General features: G+C 49.8%; 1 protein-coding gene across 2 annotated transcripts in view; it reads left to right on the top strand.

Annotated features, from left to right (window-relative positions):
* The window catches only part of GTF3C6 (general transcription factor IIIC subunit 6), a 98,540-nt gene that overhangs the window by 18,405 nt on the left and 55,013 nt on the right, over nt 1-25,122 (top strand). For both annotated transcript variants that reach the window (XM_063926686.1, XM_063926684.1), the window contains exon 2: nt 7,699-7,878. In XM_063926686.1, the coding sequence (XP_063782756.1) occupies nt 7,783-7,878 (96 nt within the window). In that variant the 5' untranslated portion in view covers nt 7,699-7,782. The remainder of the gene's footprint in view (nt 1-7,698; nt 7,879-25,122) is intronic.

Below are 25,122 nucleotides of genomic sequence, written 5' to 3'. Positions count from 1 at the left end.
CAGCCAGAGAAATAAACGTTATGGTAAGAACTTACCGTTGATAACGTGATTTCTCTTATGTCCACAGGTATCCACAGGGATCCCACCCGGACGCATCTGATTTGAGGATCTAGACAAACACTAAAAACCTCTTCCTTCTTGTATGGAAGGGTGTGCATGTGTGTTCTTATCGCCTGTACAGGTCTCTACCTAATGTTCCTGCCTATAATCGCTGTGGAAAGAACTGATCTGACCGAGTCAGTGGGCGGGACTATATAGTGGAGGCCCCAATGCATCCTGGGAGGCCAGAAAGCTCGTGACCGTGTTGGTGCCATTTTCGCTGTCGCTCGACAATATCCCAATGTTATCCTGTGGATACCTGTGGACATAAGAGAAATCACGTTATCAACGGTAAGTTTTTACCATAACGTTTATTTCTCTGCTTCATGAATAGCCCCATTTTGTGGTAAACAGGGCTTTACTCCGCTTCCCGCAGTGCATAGAGCGAGTTACCGCGGAGAACATTACTTCTCCAGTGGTATCCCAGCTTTGTGCTGGAATCGCAGTACCATACACTTGTATGGTATCTGCAATTCATGTAGAAGCAGAAAGCTCTGCTTTCCGCTGCTCTCCTCTGTGCCACTTCGCCACCAGAGGATGGCGTAGTATCTACCTGCCTGACGCTAAGCCTGTTCTTTCCCCTGGATTCCCCTGCGTCGGTACTGGCTGCTCGGTCCCGCAAGCTCCACTCCTTTTTACCTAGCTCGCACTGCTTCCGGCTTGTGAGGAATCTCCTGAGCAACTACTTGACAGGCAGCTCGCCAAGCGTGAGGTGCGCATGCGCAGGAGACAGATCGGCGAAGCAGGTGTCTCCGCAGCAGAGAAGAGGGCATCGTAGATGGGCAGTTTAGCATTACGCAACAGAGTTCAGGCAGGGATTTATGAATTGCGGTAAAGATAAGCTAAAAACCCAGAAATACAAATGCGATGCTTGGTGATAAGTAACGGGCCCCATACACTAGGACGATAATGCACAATTTCATCCGATTTGGGCATACGGCCCGATATATTGGATGAAATCGGGCATTTTGGAGGTGTTTCTGATATGATCCGATGCGCGTTCCCGTGAGCATAGGATCAAATCCTCCAGATTAAATGTGCTGCACATTCAATCATGTCCGACCCCGCAGGCATGGCTGGGATCGCCCAGGATCACCCAAGATACATTGTATGCTAAAGGACAGCATACGATGTATCTTGGGTGATCACCTGCGACATGTCAGACGGACATGTCGCGTAAGTGTATGGGGCACTTTAGACCAAAACATCGCATTTGTACATGAATAAACCCCTAAGTGAGCAATTAATGCGTCATGATAACGTACTTCTAATGGGACAGTATAACAACTCTGCGTACTAACTTAAACTGAGCGGGATTGGCAATGCACTATATCCTAATCATGAGATAATGTGTCTGATTAATTAGTCCTGTTCATCAGAGGATTTCAGCATGTCATTTGGTATCTAGTGGTTTCCTTTCTATTGGCTAAACATCAGTCTAATGATGATGATGTGTGAATTACCAAACACTTAGAATATCAGTGTAATTAATACCTTTTATGACCAGACTACATTGCAGTTTTGGTATGTATCAGTTAAAACAAGTATATTTTTCAGGATATATTTCAAATCACTATCAATTTACAGTGCGCAAAGGTTAAAAATGGGGGTTGTACTTAAAAGTTTACAATTTTTGTGATCATCTATCTTATCTGACTTTCCCATTGTTACGCACACCCATGTTTATGTATAAACAGTGGCTCTATAATTGGTGACAGACATGAATTTGAAGTGTGAATTTAATTGTTTATACACAGTAGTGCTCGCTAGTAATGAAAATAACGTGTTCTGGGAGACTTGACCTGAAATATGTTCCAGTGCAAAATGGCTAACCCTATACAGCCGTAAACTTTCTAGCAACTAATGCATGTATGTAACTTGCGGTTGAACCAAAGTAAATTTCTCTGACGTCCTAGTGGATGCTGGGAACTCCGTAAGGACCATGGGGAATAGACGGGCTCCGCAGGAGACTGGGCACTCTAAAAGAAAGATTAGGTACTATCTGGTGTGCACTGGCTCCTCCCACCATGACCCTCCTCCAGACCTCAGTTAGATTTCTGTGCCCGGCCGAGCTGGATGCACACTAGGGGCTCTCCTGAGCTCCTAGAAAGAAAGTTTATTTTAGGTTTTTTATTTTACAGTGAGACCTGCTGGCAACAGGCTCACTACATCGAGGGACTAAGGGGAGAAGAAGCGAACCTACCTGCTTGCAGCTAGCTTGGGTTTCTTAGGCTACTGGACACCATTAGCTCCAGAGGGATTGACCGCATGGAACTGGCCTTGGTGTTCGTTCCCGGAGCCGCGCCGCCATCCCCCTTACAGAGCCAGAAGCAAGAAGAGGTCCGGAAAATCGGCGGCAGAAGACTTCGGTCTTCACCAAGATAGCGCACAGCACTGCAGCTGTGCGCCATTGCTCCTCCTGCACACTTCACACTCCGGTCACTGAGGGTGCAGGGCGCTGGGGGGGGGGGGGGGGCGCCCTGAGGGCAATATGACACCTTGGCTGGCAAATCTACATCATATATAGTCCTAGAGGCTATATAGATGTAAAATTACCCCTGCCAGTATTCCAGAAAAAGCGGGAGAAAGTCAGTTGAAAAAGGGGTGGGGCTTCTCCCTCAGCACACTGGCGCCATTTTCTCTTCACAGTGCAGCTGGAAGACAGCTCCCCAGGCTCTCCCCTGTAGTTTTCAGGCTCAAAGGGTTAAAAAGAGGGGGGGCACAAAATTTAGGCGCAATATTGTATATACAAGCAGCTATTGGGAAAAATTCACTCAATATAGTGTTAATCCCAAAATTATATAGCGCTCTGGTGTGTGCTGGCATACTCTCTCTCTGTCTCCCCAAAGGGCTGTGTGGGGTCCTGTCCTCAGTCAGAGCATTCCCTGTGTGTGTGTGTGTGTGTGTGTGTGTGTGTGTGTGTGTGCGGTGTGTCGGTACGGCTGTGTCGACACGTTTGATGAGGAGGCTTATGTGATGGCAGAGCAGATGCCGATAAATGTGATGTCGCCCCCTGTGGGGCCGACACCAGAGTGGATGGATAGGTGGAAGGTATAAACCGACAGTGTCAACTCCTTACATAAAAGGCTGGATGACGTAACAGCTATGGGGCAGCCGGCTTCTCAGCCCGCGCCTGCCCAGGCGTCTCAAAGGCCATCAGGTGCTCAAAAACGCCCGCTCCCTCAGATGGCAGACACAGATGTCGACACGGAGTCTGACTCCAGTGTCGACGAGGTTGAGACATATACACAATCCACTAGGAACATCCGTTACATGATCCCGGCAATAAAAAATGTGTTACACATTTCTGACATTAACCCAAGTACCACTAAAAAAGGGTTTTATGTTTGGGGAGAAAAAGCAAGCAGTGTTTTGTTCCCCCATCAAATGAGTGAATGAAGTGTGAAAAAGCGTGGGTTCCCCCGATAAGAAACTGGTAATTTCTAAAAAGTTACTGATGGCGTACCCTTTCCCGCCAGAGGATAAGTTACGCTGGGAGATATCCCCTAGGGTGGATAAGGCGCTCACACGTTTGTCAAAAAAGGTGGCACTGCCGTCTTAGGATACGGCCACTTTGAAGGTACCTGCTGATAAAAAGCAGGAGGCTATCCTGAAGTCTGTATTTACACACTCGGGTACTAGACTGAGACCTGCAGATAGTGCTGCTGCAGCGTGGTCTGTAACCCTGTCAAACAGGGATACTATTTTGCGAACATAAGACGTCGTCTTATATATGAGGGATGCACAGAGGGCTATTTTGCCGGCTGGCATCCAGAATTAATGCAATGTCCATTCTGTCAGGAGGGTATTAGAGACCCGACACTAGACAGGTGATGCTGACTTTAAAAGGCACATAGAGCCTTATAAGGGTGAGGAATTGTTTGGGGATGGTCTCTGGGACCTCGTATCCACAGCAACAGCTGGGAAGGAGAAAAATTTACCTCAGGTTTCCTCACAGCCTAAGAAAGCACTGTATTATCAGGTACAGTCCTTTCGGCTTCAGAAAAGCAAGCGGGTAAAAGGCGCTTCCTTTCTGCACAGAGACGAGGGAAGAGGGAAAAAGCTGCACCAGTCAGCCAGTTCCCAGAATCAAAATTCTTCCCCCGCTTCCTCTGAGTCCACCGCATGACGCGGGGGCTCCACAGGCGTAGCCAGGTACGGTGGGGGGCCGCCTCAAAAATTTCAGCGATCAGTGGGCTCGCTCACAGGTGGATCCCTGGATCCTTCAAGTAGTATCTCAGGGGTACAAGCTGGAATTCGAGGCGTTCCCCCCCCCCCCCCCCCCCCCCCCCCCCGCGCCGTTTCCTCAAATCTGCCTTGCCGACAACTCCCTCAGGCAGGGAGGCTGTGCTAGAGGCAATTCACAAGCTGTATTCCCAGCAGGTGATAGTCAAGGTGCCCCTACTTCAACAAGGACGGGGTTACTATTCCACACTGTTTGTGGTACCGAAACCGGACGGTTCGGTGAGACCCATTTTAAATTTGAAATCCTTGAACACATACATAAAAAAATTCAAGTTCAAGATGGAATCGCTCAGGGCGGTTATTGCAAGCCTGGAGGAGGGGGATTACATGGTATCCCTGGACATCAAGGATGCTTACCTACTTGTCCCCATTTACCATCCTCACCAGGAGTACCTCAGATTTGTGGTACAGGATTGCCATTACCAATTCCAAACACAGCCGTTTGGACTGTCCACGGCACCGAGGGTCTTTACCAAGGTAATGGCAGAAATGATGATACTCCTTCGAAAAAAGGAAGTTTTAATTATCCCGTACTTGGACGATCTCCTTATAAAGGCGAGGTCCAAGGAGCAGTTGTTGGTCGGAGTAGCACTATCTCGGGAAGTGCTACAACAGCACGGATGGATTCTATACATTCCAAAGTCACAGCTGGTTCCTACCACACGCCTACTGTTCCTGGGGATGGTTCTGGACACCGAACAGAAAAAAGTGTTTCTCCCGCAGGAGAAAGCCAAGGAGCTGTCATCTTTAGTCAGAGACCTCCTGAAACCAAAACAGGTATCTGTGCATCACTGCACACGAGTCCTGGGAAAAATGGTAGCTTCTTACGAAGCAAAATTCCATTCGGCAGGTTCCATGCAAGAACCTTTCAGTGGGACCTCTTGGACAAGTGGTCGGGATCGCATCTTCAGATGCATCGGCTGATAACCCTGTCTCCAAGGACCAGGGTATCTCTACTGTGGTGGCTGCAGAGTGCTCATCTTCAAGAGGGCCGCAGATTCGGCATACAGGACTGGGTCCTGGTAACCACGGATGCCAGCCTTCGAGGCTGGGGGGCATTCACACAGGGAAGAAATTTCCAAGGACTTTGGTCAAGTCAGGAGTCGTCCCTACACATAAATATTCTGGAACTGAGGGCATTTACAATGCCCTAAGTCTGGCAAGGCCTCTGCTTCAAAACCAGCCGGTACTGATCCAATCAGACAACATCACGGCAGTCGCCCATGTAAACCGACAGGGCGGCACAAGAAGCAGGATGGCGATGGCAGAAGCCACAAGGATTCTCCGATGGGCGGAAAATCACGTCTTAGCACTGTCAGCAGTGTTCATTCCGGGAGTGGACAACTGAGAAGCAGACTTCCTCAGCAGACACGACCTACACCCGGGAGAGTGGGGACTTCATCCAGAAGTCTTCCAACTGTTGGTAAACCGTTGGGAAAGGCCACAGGTGGACATGATGGCGTCCCGCCTAAACAAAAAACTAGATATTGCGCCAGGTCAAGGGACCCTCAGGCAATAGCTGTGGACGCTCTAGTGACACCGTGGGTGTACCAGTCGGTTTATGTATTCCCTCCTCTGCCTCTCATACCAAAGGTACTGAGAATAATAAGAAAACGAGGAGTAAGAACGATTACTCGTGGTTCCGGATGGGCCAAGAAGAGCTTGGTACCCAGAACTTCAAGAAATGATATCGGAGGACCCATGGCCTCTACCGCTCAGACAGGATCTGCTACAGCAGGGGCCCTGTCTGTTCCAAGACTTACCGTGGCTGCGTTTGACGGCATGGCGGTTGAATTCCGGATCCTAAAGGAAAAGGGCATTCCGGAAGAAGTCATTCCTACGCTGATAAAAGCCAGGAAAGAAGTAACCGCAAACCATTATCATCGTATTTGGCGAAAATATGTTGCGTGGTGTGAGGCCAGGAAGGCCCCAACAGAGGAATTTCAGCTGGGTCGTTTTCTGCACTTCCTACAGTCAGGGGTGACTATGGGCCTAAAATTGGGTTCCATTAAGGTCCAGATTTCGGCTCTGTCGATTTTCTTCCAGAAAGAACTGGCTTCACTGCCTGGAGTTCAGACATTTGTAAAGGGAGTGCTACATATTCAGCCCCCTTTTGTGCCTCCTGTGGCACCTTGGGATCTCAACGTGGTGTTGAGTTTCTTAAAATCACATTGGTTTGAGCCACTTAAAACTGTGGATTTGAAATATCTCGCGTGGAAAGTGGTCATGTTATTGGCCTTGGCTACGGCCAGGCGTGTGTCAGAATTGGCGGCTTTGTCATGTAAAAGCCCTTATCTGATTTTCCATATGGATAGGGCAGAATTGAGGACTCGTCCCCAGTTTCTCCCTAAGGTGGTATCCGCTTTTCACTTGAACCAACCTATTGTAGTGCCTGCGGCTACTAGGGACTTGGAAGATTCCAAGTTACTGGACGTAGTCAGGGCCTTAAAAATTTATATTTCCAGGACGGCTGGAGTCGGGAAAACTGACTCACTTTTTATCCTGTAGGCACCCAACAAAATAGGTGCTCCTGCTTCTAAGCAGACTATTGCTCGCTGAATTTGTAGCACAATTCAGCTGGAGCATTCTGCGGCTGGATTGCCGCATCCTAAATCCGTAAAAGCCCATTCCACGAGGAAAGTGGGCTCATCTTGGGCGGCTGCCCGAGGGGTCTCGGCTTTACAATTTTGCAGAGCTGCAACTTGGTCAGGGGCAAACACGTTTGCTAAATTCTACAAAATTGATACCCTGGCTGAGGAGGACCTTGAGTTCTCTTATTCGGTGCTGCAGAGTCATCCGCACTCTCCCGCCCGTTTGGGAGCTTTGGTATAATCACCATGGTCCTTATGGAGTTCCCAGCATCCACTAGGACGTCAGAGAAAATAAGATTTTACTCAACGGTAAATCTATTTCTCGTAGTCCGTAGTGGATGCTGGGCGCCCATCCCAAGTGCGGATTGTCTGCAATACTTGTATGTAGTTATTGCCTAACTAAGGGTTATTGTTGAGCCATCTGTTGAGAGGCTCAGTTATATTTCATACTGTTAACTGGGTGTAGTATCACAAGTTATACGGTGTGGCTGGTATGAGTCTTACCCGGGATTCAAAATCCTTCCTTATTGTGTCAGCTCTTCCGGGCACAGTATCCTAACTGAGGTCTGGAGGAGGGTCATGGTGGGAGGAGCCAGTGCACACCAGATAGTACCTAATCTTTCTTTTAGAGTGCCCAGTCTCCTGCGGAGCCCGTCTATTCCCCATGGTCCTTACGGAGTTCCCAGCATCCACTACGGACTACGAGAAATAGATTTACCGGTGAGTAAAATCGTATTTTTTCTTTCTGCTAACAAACATCAAGGTAATCAAGACCTGTGTAGCTGCTGCCACCTTGTGTCCTGGGACCAGTAACTGCAACTCATTTAGCTGATCATTGCTTTCAAGTATGACTTCCAACAGCAATACATCCTCTCACCTACAACACCTCAGTCAAGAAGCTGTGGGATTGTCTGAAAATGATGAGACTGATGAGGAAGAGGAGGTAAAAGATAATCCTAAAGTGCCAGATACCACATAACACCTGCAGATGTCTTGAGTCCAATTCCAGAAGTCTAGCATTACTTGTATACACAGTAGTATGTTTCTCTTTGCTTCTAGGCTGAATTATTATTATTATTTCTCTAACGTCCTAGTGGATGCTGGGGACTACGTAAGGACCATGGGGAATAGCGGCTCCGCAGGAGACTGGGCACAGCTAAGAAAGAATTAGGACTACCTGGTGTGCACTGGCTCCTCCCACTATGACCCTCCTCCAGACTTCAGTTAGAATCCTGTGCCCGGCCGAGCTGGATGCACACTAGGGGCTCTCCTGAGCTCCTAGAAAGAAAGTAAATGTTAGGTTTTTTATTTTACAGTGAGATCTGCTGGCAACAGACTCACTGCAGCGAGGGACTAAGGGGAGAAGAAGCGAACCTACCTAACTGGTGGTAGCTTGGGCTTCTTAGGCTACTGGACACCATTAGCTCCAGAGGGATCGACCGCATGGAACCGGCCATTGGTGTTCGGTCCCGGAGCCGCGCCGCCGGCCCCCTTACAGAGCCAGAAGCAAGAAGAATCCGGAAAATCGGCAGCAGAAGACATCAGTCTTCACCAAGGTAGCGCACAGCACTGCAGCTGTGCGCCATTGCTCCTCATACACACTTCACACTCCGGTCACTGAAGGTGCAGGGCGCTGGGGGGGGGCGCCCTGAAAAGCAATAAATACACCTTGGCTGGCAAATATATCACAATATGTAGCCCCAGAGGCTATATATGTGATAAATACCCCTGCCAGAATCCATAAAAAAGCAGGAGAAAAGTCAGCGAAAAAGGGGCGGAGCTATCTCCCTCTGCACACTGGCGCCATTTTTCCCTCTCTGTTCCGCTGGAAGGAAGCTCCCTGACTCTCCCCTGCAGTCTACACTACAGAAAAGGGTAAAAAAGAGATGGGGGGCACTAAATTTAGGCGCAAAAGACATATATAGCAGCTATAGGGGATATAATTTAGTTAATCCCTGTATTATATAGCACTCTGGTGTGTGCTGGCATACTCTCTCTCTGTCTCCCCAAAGGGCTTTGTGGGGTCCTGTCTTCTGTCAGAGCATTCCCTGTGTGTGTGCGGTGTGTCGGTACGGCTGTGTCGACATGTTTGATGAGGAGACTTATGTGGAGGAGGAGCAAGTGCCTATAAATGTGTTGTCACCCCCTGCGGGGCAGACACCGGAGTGGATGGACTTGTGGAAGGAATTACGCGAAAGTTTCGACTCCTTACATAAAAAATTTGATGACATGCCAAATGTGGGGCAGCCGGCTTCTCAGTCCGTGCCTGCCCAGACGTCTCAAAAGTCATCAGGGGCTCTAAAACGCCCGCTACCTCAGGTGACAGACACAGATGTCGACACGGATACTGATACCAGTGTCGACGACGAAGAGACTAATGTAATGTCCAATAGGGCCACTCGTTATATGATTGAGGCAATGAAAAATGTTTTACACATTTCTGAGGTGACCCCAGGTACCACAAAAAAGGGTATTATGTTTGGGGAGAAAAAACTACCAGTAGTTTTTCCCCCTTCTGAAGAATTCCCCTGATAAAAAATTTGTAATTTCAAATAAAAAAAAATTACTAATGGCGTACCCTTTCCCGCCAGAGGATAGGTCACGTTGGGAAACACCCCCTAAGGTGGATAAAGCACTTAAGCGCTTATCAAAAAAGGTGGCACTGCCGTCCCAAGATACGGCCGCCCTAAAGGAACCTGCTGACAGACAGCAGGAGGCTCTCCAAAAAGCTATATATACACACACTGGTATTATACTGAGACCAGCTATTGCCTCAGCATGGATGTGCAGTGCGGCAGCTGCATGGTCAGACTCCCTGTCAGAGAACATTGACACCCTAGACAGGGACACTATATTGCTAAACGTAGAGCATATTAAAGACGCTGTCTTTTACATAAGAGATGCACAGAGGGATATTTGCCGGCTGGCATCAAAATAAGTGCACTGTCCATTTGTGCCAGGAGAGGGTTATGGGACCCGGCAGTGGACAGGGGATGCAGATTCCAAAAGGCACATGGAAGTTTTGCCTTATAAGGGTGAGGAGTTGTTCGGGGATGGTCTTTCAGACTTAGTTTCCACAGCAACAGCTGGGAAGTCGGCATTTTTGCCACATGTCTCCTCACAACCAAAGAGAGCACCGTATTATCAGGTGCAGTCCTTTCGCCCCCAAAAGAGCAGACGGGGTAGAGGCGCGTTCTTTCTGCCCAGAGGCAGAGGTAGGGGGAAAAAGCTGCAGCATACAGCCACTTCCCAGGAACAAAAGTCCTCCTCCGCTTCTTCTGTTAAGTCCGCCGCATGACGCTGGAGCTCAGCAGGCGGAGCCAGGTACGGTGGGGGGCCGTCTCAAAAACTTCAGCAATCAGTGGGCTTGCTCACAGGTAGATCCCTGGATCCTTCAAGTGGTATCTCAGGGGTACAGGCTGGAATTCGAGACATCCCCCCCCCCCCCCCCGCCGTTTCCTCAAATCTGCCTTACCAACGACTCCTTCAGAAAGGGAGGCTGTGTTAGAGGCAATCCACAAGCTGTATTCCCAGCAGGTGATAGTCAAGGTGCCCCTACTTCAACAAGGACGGGGTTACTATTCCACAATGTTTGTGGTACCGAAACCGGACGGTTCGGTGAGACCCATTTTAAATTTGAAATCCTTGAACACATATTTTAAAAAAATTCAAGTTCAAGATGGAATCGCTCAGGGCGGTTATTGCAAGCCTGGAAGAGGGAGATTACATGGTATCTCTGGACATCAAGGATGCTTACCTGCATGTCCCCATTTACCATCCTCACCAGGAGTACCTCAGATTTGTGGTACAGGATTGTCATTACCAATTCCAGACGTTGCCGTTCGGCCTGTCCACGGCACCGAGGGTATTTACCAAGGTAATGGCCGAAATTATGATTCTGGACACGGTCCAGAAAAAAGTTTCTCCCAGAGGAGAAAGCCGAGGAGCTGTCGTCTCTAGTGAGAGGCCTCCTGAAACCAAAACAGGTGTCGGTGCATCATTGCACGCGAGTCCTGGGAAAGATGGTAGCTTCCTACGAAGCGATTCCATTCGGCAGGTTCCATGCCAGAACTTTTCAGTGGGACCTGTTGGACCAATGGTCCGGATCGCATCTTCAAATGCATCGGTTGATAACCCTGTCTCCAAGGACCAGGGTGTTTCTGCTGTGGTGGCTGCAGAGTGCTCATCTCAGAGAGGGCCGCAGATTCGGCATACAGGACTGGGTCCTGGTGACCACGGATGCCAGCCTTCGGGGCTGGGGGGCAGTCACTCAGGGAAGAAACTTCCAAGGACTTTGGTCGAGTCAGGAGACTTCCCTACACATAAATGTTCTGGAACTGAGGGCCATTTACAATGCCCTAAGTCAAGCAAAGCCCTGCTTCAAAACCGGCCGGTTCTGATCCAGTCAGACAACATCACGGCGGTCGCCCATGTAAATCGACAGGGCGGCACAAGAAGCAGGGCGGCGATGGCAGAAGCCACAAGGATTCTCCGTTGGGCGGAAAATCACGTGTTAGCACTGTCAGCAGTGTTCATTCCGGGAGTAGACAACTGGGAAGCAGACTTCCTCAGCAGGCACGACCTCCACCCGGGAGAGTGGGGACTTCATCCAGAAGTCTTCCAACTGATTGTAAACCGTTGGGAAAGGCCACAGGTGGACATGATGGCGTCCCGCTTAAACAAAAAGCTGGAAAAATATTGCGCCAGGTCAAGAGACCCTCAGGCGATAGCTGTGGACGCTCTAGTGACTCCGTGGGTGTACCGGTCGGTTTATGTGTTCCCTCCTCTTCCTCTCATACCCAAGGTACTGAGGATAATAAGGAGAAGAGGCGTAAGAACTATACTCATTGTTCCGGATTGGCCAAGAAGAGCTTGGTACCCGGAACTTCAAGAAATGATCTCAGAGGACCCATGGCCTCTGCCGCTCAGACAGGACCTGCTGCTGCAGGGGCCCTGTCTGTTCCAAGACTTACCGCGGCTGCGTTTGACGGCATGGCGGTTGAACGCCGGATCCTAAAAGAAAAGGGTATTCCGGAGGAAGTCATTCCTACGCTTATTAAAGCTAGGAAAGATGTAACCGTACAACATTATCACCGCATATGGCGAAAATATGTTGCGTGGTGTGAGGCCAGGAAGGCCCCAACGGAGGAATTCCAGTTAGGTCGATTTCTGCACTTCCTACAGTCAGGGGTGACTATGGGCCTAAAATTGGGTTCCATTAAGGTCCAGATTTCGGTTCTGTCGATTTTCTTCCAAAAAACTGGCTTCACTGCCTGAAGTTCAGACATTTGTCAAGGGAGTGCTGCATATTCAGCCTCCTTTTGTGCCCCCAGTGGCACCGTGGGACCTCAACGTGGTGTTGGGTTTCCTAAAGTCACATTGGTTTGAGCCACTCAAAACCGTGGATTTAAAATATCTCACGTGGAAAGTGGTCATGCTTTTGGCCTTGGCTTCGGCAAGGCGGGTGTCAGAATTGGCGGCTTTGTCATGTAAAAGCCCTTATTTGATTTTCCATATGGATAGGGCAGAATTGAGGACTCGTCCCCAATTTCTTCCTAAGGTGGTATCCGCTTTTCACTTGAACCAACCTATCGTGGTGCCTGCGGCTACTAGGGACTTGGAGGACTCTAAGTTACTGGACGTAGTCAGGGCCTTGAAAATTTATGTTTCCAGGACGGCTGGAGTCAGGAAGACTGACTCGCTATTTATCCTGTATGCACCAAACAAGATGGGTGCTCCTGCTTCAAAGCAGACTATTGCTCGCTGGATTTGTAGCACAATTCAGCTTGCGCATTCTGTGGCTGGCCTGCCACAGCCTAAATCTGTAAAAGCCCATTCCACGAGGAAAGTGGGCTCTTCTTGGGCGACTGCCCGAGGGGTCTCGGCTTTACAACTTTGCCGAGCTGCTACTTGGTCAGGGGCAAACACGTTTGCAAAATTCTACAAATTTGATACCCTGGCTGAGGAGGACCTTGAGTTCTCTCATTCGGTGCTGCAGAGTCATCCGCACTCTCCCGCCCGTTTGGGAGCTTTGGTATAATCCCCATGGTCCTTACGGAGTCCCCAGCATCCACTAGGACGTCAGAGAAAATAAGATTTTACTCACCGGTAAATCTATTTCTCGTAGTCCGTAGTGGATGCTGGGCGCCCGTCCCAAGTGCGGACTGTCTGCAATACTTGTATATAGTTATTGTTAACTAAAAGGGTTATTGTTGAGCCATCTGTTGAGAGGCTCTGTTATGTTCATACTGTTAACTGGGTATAATATCACGAGTTATACGGTGTGATTGGTGTGGCTGGTATGAGTCTTACCCGGGATTCAAAATCCTTTCCTTATTGTGTCGGCTCTTCCGGGCACAGTATCCTTACTGAAGTCTGGAGGAGGGTCATAGTGGGAGGAGCCAGTGCACACCAGGTAGTCCTAATTCTTTCTTAGCTGTGCCCAGTCTCCTGCGGAGCCGCTATTCCCCATGGTCCTTACGGAGTCCCCAGCGTCCACTACGGACTACGAGAAATAGACTTACCGGTGAGTAAAATCTTATTTTATTATTATTTCTCTTGCGTCCTAGAGGATGCTGGGGACTCCGTAAGGACCATAGGGGGTATAGACGGGCTCCGCAGAAGACATGGGCACTTTAAGACTTTAAATGGGTGTGAACTGGCTCCTCCCTATATGCCCCTCCTCCAGACTCCAGTTAGATCCTGTGCCCAGAGGAGACTGGTCACACACTAGGGGAGCTCTACTGAGTTTCTCTAGAAAATAGACTTTGTTAGGTTTTTTTATTTTCAGGGTGCACTGCCAGCAACAGGCTCCCTGCTTCGGGAGACTGAGGGGAGAGAAGCAGACCCACTTTCCTAGACTGTTGGGCTCTGCTTCTTAGGCTACTGGACACCATTAGCTTCAGAGGGTCTGAACACTGGTGTCGTCTAGCTGTACGTTCTTGGAGCCGCGCCGCCGTCCTCCTCACAGAGCCAGAAGATAGAAGCCGGGTGAGTATAGGAAGCAAGAAGATTCCAGAGGCGGCAGAAGACGTCAGATCTTCGTGAGGTACCGCGCAGCGGTTGTGCTGCACGCCATTGCTCCCACACACACACAAGGCACTACAGGGGTGCAGGGGGGGGGGCGCCCTGGGCAGCAAAATTTACCTCAGATACTAAACTGACATAGTATATACACTGCATAGGCAGAATATACAAACCCCCGCCAGTATAAATAATAGCGGGACCGAAGCCCGCCATTAACGGGGCGGGGCTTCCCTCAGCTCTTACCAGCGCCATTTTCTCCACCGCTTGCTGCAGAGACGCTGCTTCCGGACCCTGCCCTGCTATATACAAGTAACAGGGTGCAAAACGAGGGGAGGGGGCACAACAATTTGGTGCTGATTTTTATATATATATATATATAATATATATATATATATATATATATATATATATATATATATATATATATATATATATATATATATATATATATATATATATATATATATATTATACACACATACGCTTACAGGTCTGAGGTATTGTTAATATTTCAGACTGTGGCGGCGCTGGGTGTGAACTGGCAAACTCCCTCTCTGTCTCTCCAAAGGACCTCCATTGTGGGTCTGTCCCCTATAATTCAGTGTGTTTGGGGGTGTCAGTCAGTATGTGTGTGTCGACATGTCTGAGGTGGAAGGCTCTTCGAGGGAGGAAGCGGAGCAGAATATGGTAATGACTCCGTCGGCACCACCGACTGCTGATTGGGTAGACATGTGTAATGTTTTGAATGCAAGTGTGGCTTTATTGCATAAAAGGTTGTACAAATCTGAGTCTCAGAACCAAGCATGGGGACAATCCATGGATATTGCTGTATCACAGAACCCATTAGGGTCCCAGAAACGTCCCTTTACCCAGATAGCGGACACGGATTCCGACTCCAGTGTCGACTATGATGATGCAAGGTTACACCCAAGGGTGGCCAAGAGTATTCAGTACATGATTATAGCAATAAAAGATGTCTTACATATCACAGATGACCCCACTGTCCCTGACACAAGGGTCTGTATGTTTAAGGAGTAGAAACGTGAGGTAACGTTCCCCCCATCTCATGAACTGAACGCTCTATTTGAAAAGGCTTGGGAAACTCCAGACAAGAGGCTGCAGGTTCCCAAGAGAATTATTATGGCGTATCCTTTCCCCTCACCGGACAGGTTACGGTAGGAATCATCACCTACGGTGGACAAAGCCTTGACGCGGTTATCCAAAAAAGTGGCCCTACCGTTCCCGGACACGGCGACCCTAAAGGATCCTGCGGACCGGAAGCAGGAAACCACTTTAAAATCAATTTATGCGACTCCGGGAGCCCTGCTTAGACCGGCGGTTGCGTCGGCATGGGTGAATAGCGCAATTGCAGGTTGGGCAGATAACTTGTCATCTGACATGGACACCCTCGACAGGGATACTGTTCTGTTAACTTTGGGTCACATCAAGGACGCAGCATTATACCTAAGGGAGGCTGCGAGAGATATTGGCCTCTTGGGATCAAGGGCCAATGCCATGGCAATTTCAGCTAGGAGGTTGCTGTGGACCGGTCTATGGACTGGTGATGCTGACTCCAAGAGACTTATGGAGGCTTTGCCTTACAAAGGTGAAGTTTTGTTTGGGGATGGCCTCGCGGACCTGGTTTCCACAGCTACCGCGGGTAAGTCTTCTTTTTTGCCTTTTGTTCCCCCACAGCAAAAGAAAACGACTCCATACCAGATGCAGTCCTTTCGGTCTCATAAATTCAGAAAGGGGCGTGGATCATCTAGAGGAAGAGGAAAAAGAACACCAGCTATGGCTAGTTCCCAGGAGCAAAAGTCCTCTCCGGCTTCTGCCAAATCCACCGCATGAAGCTGGGGCTCCCCTGCGGGAGTCCGCACCAGTAGGGGCACGTTTTCAGCTCTTCAGCCAGGGCTGGGTTCAGTCGGATCTGGATCCTTGGGTGCTAGGAATTGTGACCCAAGGGAACAAACTGGAGTTCGAAGGCGTGCCTCCACACCGATTTTTCAAATCGGCCTTACCAGCTTCTCTCCCAGAGAGAACAATAGTTTCAGCGGCAGTACAAAAGCTGTGTCAACAGCAAGTTATTATCATGGTTCCCCTGTTACAACAGGGAAAGGGTTTTTATTCAACTCTTTCTCCTTCATCCACTAGGGGCCACTGGAGCGCAGTTACAATGGGGAAATAGTAGGCAGTAATTGGGAGCTGGCACTTTAAAATTCTAATACTGTGGCTAGCTCCTCCCCTACTATCTCCCCTCCAAGCCAGTCTTAGTTAGTGCCCGAGGTGAGCTGGTCACTTGGGTCTTCTCTGAAGAATTTTTTTCTTTTTTTTTTAATTATTTTATTTTTTCTTTCTTGCATGCACAGACTGGCAGCTCTGCCACTGCCAGTCTGCACCGCGGGAGCTGCCGGCGGGGTCCCATCGCAGCTGCGTGCGGCTCGGGATGGGCCCCGGCTGAGGGAGACACTGAGCTCTCCTGAGTTGGCCGGACTCCGCTGCGTGCGGCGCGTGTCGGGGCCGCTCCACCAGCAGAAGATTCCGGCAGCATGGCAGTGGTGAGTATCAAAAAGTGGCCGGACACCGCTGTGCGTTTCGGGGCCACTTCACCACAGAAAAAGTGAGTGTGTGCAATCCTCACCCAACCCCAGCCTCTCCCCCCCCCCCCCCCCCCGTCCCCCCTCCTCTCTTCCCCCCCAGGCTCTCTGCAGGGTTGAGATCACAGGGTGGCAGGGGGGTTTGAAGCTACAGTGATTTTATTATCCCGCTTCAGCAATTGCGGCCCGCAGAGCTCTCTGGCTACGGCAATGGCAGGCGGATACGGAATCCAAAAGGGGGGCAGAAGCGTTGCCCTTTACGGGTGAGTTTGTTTGGTAAGGATCTGGATGCCTGGATCTCTCAGGCCACCGGAGGTAAGTCGACTTATCTTCCATCTGCTGCTCCAGCCACTCGCAGGCCATATAGAGGTCCCTCTTTTCGATCCTTTCGTGCCCCTTCCAGGTTTCGAGGCCAGGCCAGGGGTGGAGCTTCTACCTTCTGTGGCCATAGAGGTAGTGGCGGCAGGGGTAGAGGTTCCGCAACCTCAGCCCAGTCAGAGGTTAAGTCCTCTACCACTGCCACCGCATGACGGGCTTCTCTCCCACCTGGGAGATCACAGGGTGGGAGCTCGTCTGTGGGATTTCAAGGAGGCCTGGATACAGTCCTGCCCAGACGCTTGGGTCCGGGATCTAAATCTAATCACTTGCGGTTACAAGCTCGATTTTCAGGAGCAGCCGCCCCAGCGGTTTTTTACCACTGGTTTGCCAGTTTCCGACAACCAAGGACTTGCCTTACAGGCAGCGGTCCAGAAGCTTCTATCCGCAAGGGTGGTGATCCCTGTTCCCTCTCATCATCAGAAACAGGGCTATTACTCAAGCTCGTTTCTGGTACCGAAGCCGGACGGCTCGGTCAGGCCAATCCTGAACTTGAAAGATCTCAATCCGTATTTGAAGGTATTCAAGTTCAAGATAGGGTCCCTCCAGTCGGTTATTGCGGGGTTGGAAAAAAACGAGTTTCTGGCATCCTTAGGCATCAAGGATGCATACTTGCATGTTCCCATTTGGCCTCCTCATCAGGCTTTTCTCCGGTTCGCAATACAGGACGCTCATTTACAGTTCCAGGCCCTTCCGTTCGGTCTCTCTTCTGCTCCCAGAGTGTTCACAAAGGTCATGATGGCCCTACTTCGGAAGCAGGGTGTGACAATTGTTCCCTATCTGGACGATCTGCTAATAAAAGCAAGCTCAGCAGAACGGTTACTTCAGAATATCCGGATCACACAGGACCTTCTGATGCGACACGGGTGGATCCTGAATTTCCCGAAGTCTCACTTATGCCCTCACAACTGCTGTTGTTTCTGGGGATGATTCTCGACACGGTCCGTCAGAGGGTTTTCCTTCCGCAGGACAAGATACTGTCTCTGCAGACAATGGTAAGATCGATTCTTCGACACCGTCGGGTGTCAGTGTATCTGTGCATTCGCCTTCTGGGAAAGATGGTAGCAGCGTTCGAAGCTCTCCCGTACGGTCTCTTCCACTCTCGACCGTTTCAGCTGTGTATTCTACATCAGTGGTCAGGATCTCATCTGTTCCTTCATCAGCGGGTGACGCTATCTCCAAAGGCACGGTCGTCGCTGCTCTGGTGGCTTCAGTCGACATATCTGTTGGAGGGAAGACGGTTCGGTATATGGGATTGGACTCTCCTCACCACGGACGCCAGTCTGAGAGGTTGGGGGGCAGTGACCCTGGAACATCGGTTTCAGGGGCGCTGGTCAATCCACGAATCCGCTCTCCCCATAAACATTCTCGAGCTAAGAGCGGTGTACAACGCCCTACTTCAGGCACATTACCTACTGAGCGGTCAGAGTTCAGTCCGACAACGCCACGACGGTAGCATACATCAACCGTCAGGGCGGCACTCGCAGCCGTGCGGCGATGAGAGAGGTCACCAACATCCTTCTCTGGGCGGAGAAGTATGCTCTGTCCTTCTCGGCAATATTCATTCCGGGAGTGGACAATTGGGAAGCCGATTATCTAAGCCGCCAGGACATGCACCCGGGAGAGTAGTCACTACACCCCTAGGTGTTTTGGCAACTGGTACGCCGGTGGGGAAAACCCACAGATCGACCTCATGGCGTCCCGCCGGAACCATCAGTTGCCTCTTTATTACTCTCGGACAAGGGACCCGGCGTCGGCGGGCGTGGATGCCCTCACGGCTCCTTGGAATTTCCGGTTCGTTTACCTCTTTCCTCCTTTCCCGCTGTTGCCGAGGGTTCTGCAACGCATCAAGAGGGAAGACTCTCTGGTCCTCCTGGTGGCTCCGGATTGGCCACGCAGGGTTTGGTACTCCACCCTGCACCTGTTGTCGGTGGCCGAGCCTTGGCCCCTGCCACTACGAGACGACCTTCTACAACAGGGTCCTTTTCTTTATCCAGACTTACGCAGGCTACGTTTGACGGCGTGGCTGTTGAGAAAGCCATCTTGAAAAGGAAGGGGATTCCTCGTACAGTTATACCTACTATGCTTCGGGCTAGAAAGTCAGTCACATCTTCTCACTACTACCGCATTTGGAAGGCTTATGTAGCATGGTGTGAACGTCGAGAATTTTCTACTTCTGAGTATAGCTTAGCCCGTCTTCTCCGTTTTTTGCAGGCGGGTTTTTCAGCAGGCCTAAGACTGGGTTCACTAAAAGTGCAGGTCTCTGCTCTTTCGGTTTTCTTCCAGAAAAAGTTAGCCTTGCTGCCTGAGGTTCAGACTTTCTTTCAAGGGGTTCTTCGAATACAGCCTCCCTTCCGTCCTCTGACAGCGCCATGGGACCTCAGTCTGGTCCTGTCTTTTCTGCAGTCTTCATTGTTTGAGCCCCTGGAATCAGTAGAGATAAAATATCTCACCTGGAAGGTGGTTCTTCTCCTGGCGCTGGCTTCAGCTAGACGGGTGTCTGAACTTGGGGCTCTCTCTTGTAGGTCTCCTTACCTGGTGTTTCATGCGGATAGGGCCGAGCTTCGTACTCATATGTCCTTTCTACCTAAGGTGGTGTCTGATTTTCACATCAATCAGCCGCTTGTGGTCCCGGCCCTCTCGGGGGACTCTCCGGATTCGAGATCATTGGACTTTGTAAGGGCGCTCAAGATCTATGTGGATAGGACTTCAGCTATTCGGAAGTCAGATTCATTATTTGTTCTATACGATGCTGCCCGCCGTGGTTGGCCGGCTTCTAAGCAGACCTTGTCTCGATGGATTCGACTGACCATCAGACAAGCTTATTTGGCAGCTTCTCGGGAACCTCCATCTTCCATTTCAGCGCACCCCACGCGCTCTGTGGGACCTTCGTGGGCGGCTGCCCGTGGGGTCTCCATGACTACTTTATGTCGGGCGGCTACTTGGTCGGGCCAACATACGTTTGTCAAATTCTACAAGTTTGACACTTTTGCAGCCTCGGCATCTGTTTGGTCGAGCGGTTTTACAGGACTCTCAGCGCTCTCCCACCCATTTTGGGAGCTCTGGGACGTCCCCATTGTAACTGCGCTCCAGTGGCCCCTAGTGGATGAAGGAGAAATCAGGATTTTGGTACTTACCAATAAATCCCTTTCTCCGATTCCACAGGGGCCACTGGACGCCCGCCCAGCGCTGTTTCCTCCTTGTTTTTTGCTTAACGGTTTGCAGTTCACTATGTAACTGCTTGTTGAGTTCAAGTTAGCCTGTTTTTGGTTAGGTTCTGTTCCAGGTTTGGTTTGTTTTATCCTGGTTTACAGGGCGTCATTAACCTCCTCTACCTTTTTAAGGTTTGTTTATTACAGCTCTCCTCGGGCACAGTTTTACGTAGACTGGCTTGGAGGGGAGATAGTAGGGGAGGAGCTAGCCACAGTATTAGAATTTTAAAGTGCCTGCTCCCAATTACGGCCTATTTCCCCATTGTAACTGCGCTCCAGTGGCCCCTGTGGAATCGGAGAAAGGGATTTATCGGGAAGTACCAAAATCCTGATATTCGTGGTCCCGAAGCCAGACTGCTCGGTCAGACCGATTCTGAACCTAAAATCCCTAAACCTGTATTTGAAGAGATTCAAATTCAAGATGGAATCTCTCCGAGCAGTGATCTCCAGTCTGGACGGGGGGGATTTTATGGTGTCACTAGACATAAAGGATGCATACCTTCATGTCCCCATTTATCCCCCTCATCAGGCATTCCTGAGATTCGCTGTGCAGGATTGTCATTACCAATTTCAGACGTTGCCATTTGGGCTTTCCACGGCCCCGAGGATTTTCACCAAGGTAATGGCAGAAATGACGGTGCTCCTGCGCAAGCAGGGTGTCACAATTATCCCGTATTTGGACGATCTCCTGATAAAAGCGAGATCAAGAGAACAATTACTGAAAAGCGTGGAACTCTCTCTGAGGGTGCTACAACAACACGGCTGGCTTCTAAATTTGCCAAAGTCGCAGTTGGTTCCGACAACTCGGCTGTCGTTTTTGGGCATGATTCTGGATACGGAAAGACAGAGGGTTTTTCTTCCAGTGGAAAAAGCTCAGGAAATCCAGAACATGGTCAAGGATCTGCTGAAACCAAAAAGAGTGTTGATTCATCAATGCACTTGAGTGTTGGGAAAGATGGTGGCGGCCTACGAGGCCATTCCGTTTGGCAGGTACCATGCAAGAACTTTTCAGTGGGACCTACTTAGCAAGTGGTCAGGGTCCCATCTCCAAATGCATCGGATGATGAGCCTGTCCCCCAGGGCCAGGATCTCTCCTGTGGTGGCTCCAGAGTGCTCACCTTCTAGAGGGTCGCAGGTTCGGAATTCAGGATTGGGTTCTCGTGACCACAGACGTGAGCCTCCGAGGATGGGGAGCGGTCACACAGGGAAAAAACTTTCAGGGAATATGGTCAAGCATGGAGGCTTGTCTACACATAAATGTGCTGGAATTAAGGGCCATATACAATGGCCTGAGACAGGCGGAGCATCTTCTTCGCAACCTACCCGTTCTGATCCAGTCAGACAACATCACAGCCGTGGCGCATGTAAATCGACAGGGCGGAACAAGGAGCAGAGCAGCAATGGCGGAAGCCACCAGGATTCTTCGCTGGGCGGAAAATCATGTGAGCGCTCTGTCAGCAGTATTCATTCCAGGAGTGGACAACTGGGAAGCAGACTTCCTCAGCAGGCACGATCTCCATCCAGGAGAGTGGGGACTTCATCAAGAGGTCTTTGCAGAAGTGACAAGTTGCTGGGGACTCCCTCAAATAGACACGATGGCGTCACGCCTCAACAAGAAGCTTCGGACATATTGTTCCAGGTCGAGGGACCCTCAGGCGATAGCAGTGGAGGCGCTAGTAACACCATGGGTGTATCAAGCGGTCTGTGTTCCCTCCACTTCCACTCATCTCAAAAATATTGAGAATCATAAGAAGAACAAAGGTTCAGACGATACTCATTGTTCCAGATTGGCCTCGAAGGGCCTGGTATCCAGATCTTCAGGAAATGCTCACGGAAGATCCTTGGCCTCTCCCTCTCAGAGAGGACCTGTTACAACAGGGGCCGTGTGTGTTCCAGGACTTACCGCGATTACGTTTGACGGCATGGCGGTTGAACACCAGATCCTAGCTAGGAAAGATATTCCAGGGGAAGTCATCCCTACTCTACTAAAAGCTAAGAAGGAGGTAACGGCGAAGCATTATCACCGTATCTGGAGGAAGTATGTGTCTTGGTGTGAATCCAACAATGCTCCTACGGAGGATTTCCAGCTGGGTCGTTTTCTCCATTTTCTACAGACAGGAGTGGATATGGGCCTAAAGTTAGGCTCCATTAAGGTGCAGATTTCGGCCTTATCAATATTCTTTCAGAAGGAATTGGCCTCTCTTCCAGAAGTACAGACTTTTGTGAAGGGAGTACTGCACATCCAACCTCCTTTTGTGCCCCCAGTGGCACCGTGGGACCTTAACGTGGTGTTACAGTTCCTTAAATCACATTGGTTTGAACCTCTTCAAACTGTTGACTTGATATTTCCCACTTGGAAAGTGGTCATGTTATTGGCCTTGGCATCTGCAAGGCGGGTGTCCGAATTGGCAGCCTTGTGTCACAAGAGCCCCTGTCTGATTTTCCATGTAGATAGAGCGGAATTGAGAACTCGTCCTCAATTTCTACCCAAGGTGGTTTCGTCATTTCGCATGAACCAACCTATTGTGGTGCCTGTGGCTACGGATGTCTTGGAGGATTCCAAGTCCCTTGATGTGGTCAGGGCTTTAAAAATCTATGTAGCCAGAACGGCTCGTATTAGGAAAACGGAGGCACTGTTTATCCTATATGTGGCCAACAAGATTGGCACGCCTGCTTCCAAGCAGACTATTGCACGCTGGATCTGTAACACAATTCAGCAGGCTCATTCTACGGCTGGATTGCCGTTACCAAGATCGGTAAAGGCCCATTCCACTAGGAAGGTGGGTTCTTCTTGGGCGGCTGCCCGAGGTGTCTCGGCGTTGCAGCTTTGCCGAGCAGCTACTTGGTCAGGTTCAAACACTTTTGCAAAATTCTATAAATTTGATAACCTGGCTGATGAGGACCTCATGTTTGCTCAATCGGTGCTGCAGAGTCATCCGCACTCTCCCGCCCGGTCTGGAGCTTTGATATAAACCCCATGGTCCTTACGGAGTCCCCAGCATCCTTTAGGACGTAAGAGAAAATAAGATTTTAAACCTACCGGTAAATCTTTTTCTCCTAGTCCGTAGAGGATGCTGGGCTCCCGTCCCAGTGCGGACTGAGATCTGCAATAATTGTACATAGTTATTGATAAGGTTACACAAGGGTTGTGTTACAGTTGAGATCAGGCTGGTGCTGATTTTTGTTGTTCATACTGTTAACTGGTTTGCTTATATACCATGTTGTACGGTGTTTGTGGTGTGAGCTGGTATGTGTATCACCCTTAATTAACAAAATCCTTTTCCTCGTTATGTCCGTCTCCTCTGGGCACAGTTACTATAACTGGAGTCTGGAGGAGGGGCATAGAGGGAGGAGCCAGTTCACGCCCATTTAAATTCTTAAAGTGCCCATGTCTCCTGCAGAGCCCGTCTATACCCCCCATGGTCCTTACGGAGTCCCCAGCATCCTCTACGGACTAGGAGAAAAAGATTTACCGGTAGGTTTAAAATCTTATTTATTATTATATGATTGTGTGAGAACATACTTTCCCTTACGTCCTAGAGGATGCTGGGGTTCCATTTAGTACCATGGGGTATAGATGGGACCACTAGGAGCTACTGGCACTTTAAGAGTTTAATAGTGTGGGCTGGCCCCTCCCTCTATGCCCCTACTTCCAGACTCCGCTTAGAAAATGTGCCTGGAGGAGCCGGTCACAGCTAGGGGAGCTCCTAGGAGTTTTCTTAGTTTTTATTGTTTTCTAGAGTTTATTTTTGCAGGGAGGCTGCTGGCAACAGCCTTCCTGCTTCGTGGGACTTAGGGCGGGGGGGTAGGAACCAACTTAATGGAGAGTTAATGGTTCTCTACCCTGCTGACAGATCACTGAGCTGCTGATCGCAAGGCCACGAGGCGACCGCTCACTCCCGCAGCACGGCCGCCACCCCCTAACAGAGCCAGAAGATTGAAGAGTGGTAAGTACAGCGCCGGCGTCGGTTAGTGGGTCACCGGTGGGTATGGCGGCACAAGGGTTGGAGCGCAGTAGACGCTGGAGGAGCGTCCATAGCCAGCGCATTAACCCTACACTGGTCACATAGTTAACAGGGGCTAATCCTGCTGTTAACACACACAATCCTCAGGCCAGTATAAAGAATAAGTGCGGGAAGCCGCGTGCCATTACAGGGGGCGGGGCTTCCTCTCAGAGCAGATCCAGCACTCACCAATGCCATTTTCTCCCTGCAGATCATAAGGACAGGACGCTGACAGGGAGCGCTGCCCTCCACATAATTCCAGTAATACCTCTGTGGTACCAGGGTGTTATAGACAGGGGGAGAGTGTGATAACCGTACTAACTACCCTATTAAGGATAGTTAGTCAGCGCCGGACTTTTATCATAATAACTGCCTACAGGGACGCAGTGTGGCTGGCTCCTTATACTCTGTGACTCTCGGAAGGTACTCTGGGGGGGAAACTGTCTGACATTTTCCTGTGTGTGTAAGTGTGAATATCCCACATTACCATGTCCAAGGACTCTGTGTCCTGTGCTGCAGAGTGTTGATCTTCTCCTGAGGAGTCTATTCCATGTGCTCAGGACTGCAATATACTTTCTCAGCCATCTGAATTTGAACCCGCATGGATGGATTCTTTAAGGGGAATGATATCTCAGATATCAACAAGGATGTCACATACTGAGAAAGAAACGCATTTTTTGAGAAAATCTGTGGAGGGTTTGAAGTATTCAGCCCCCACTACTTCGTCTCAAACCCCACCTACATACCCGCAAAAACGCCCAGATAATGCACTGATACCGACTCTGATTCAGGGGACGGTGATGGGTATATGCGGGGGGGTGCAACCCTTGCTAAAGGTGTGCAGTTGATGATTGCAGCCATTAGGGATGTTTTGCATATTACTGAGTAGGTACCTGAGCATGAAGAGGAGACTTATTTTAATGTAAATATGAATTCCTCGCTTGCCTCCCTGCTTCTAAGGAGTTAAACTCCT

The sequence above is a fragment of the Pseudophryne corroboree genome, chromosome 6 (genome assembly GCF_028390025.1).
Source record: "Pseudophryne corroboree isolate aPseCor3 chromosome 6, aPseCor3.hap2, whole genome shotgun sequence".
Lineage (NCBI taxonomy): Eukaryota > Metazoa > Chordata > Amphibia > Anura > Myobatrachidae > Pseudophryne > Pseudophryne corroboree.
Note: the sequence above shows the minus strand (reverse complement) of the source record. Positions and strands in the feature narration are given on the sequence as shown.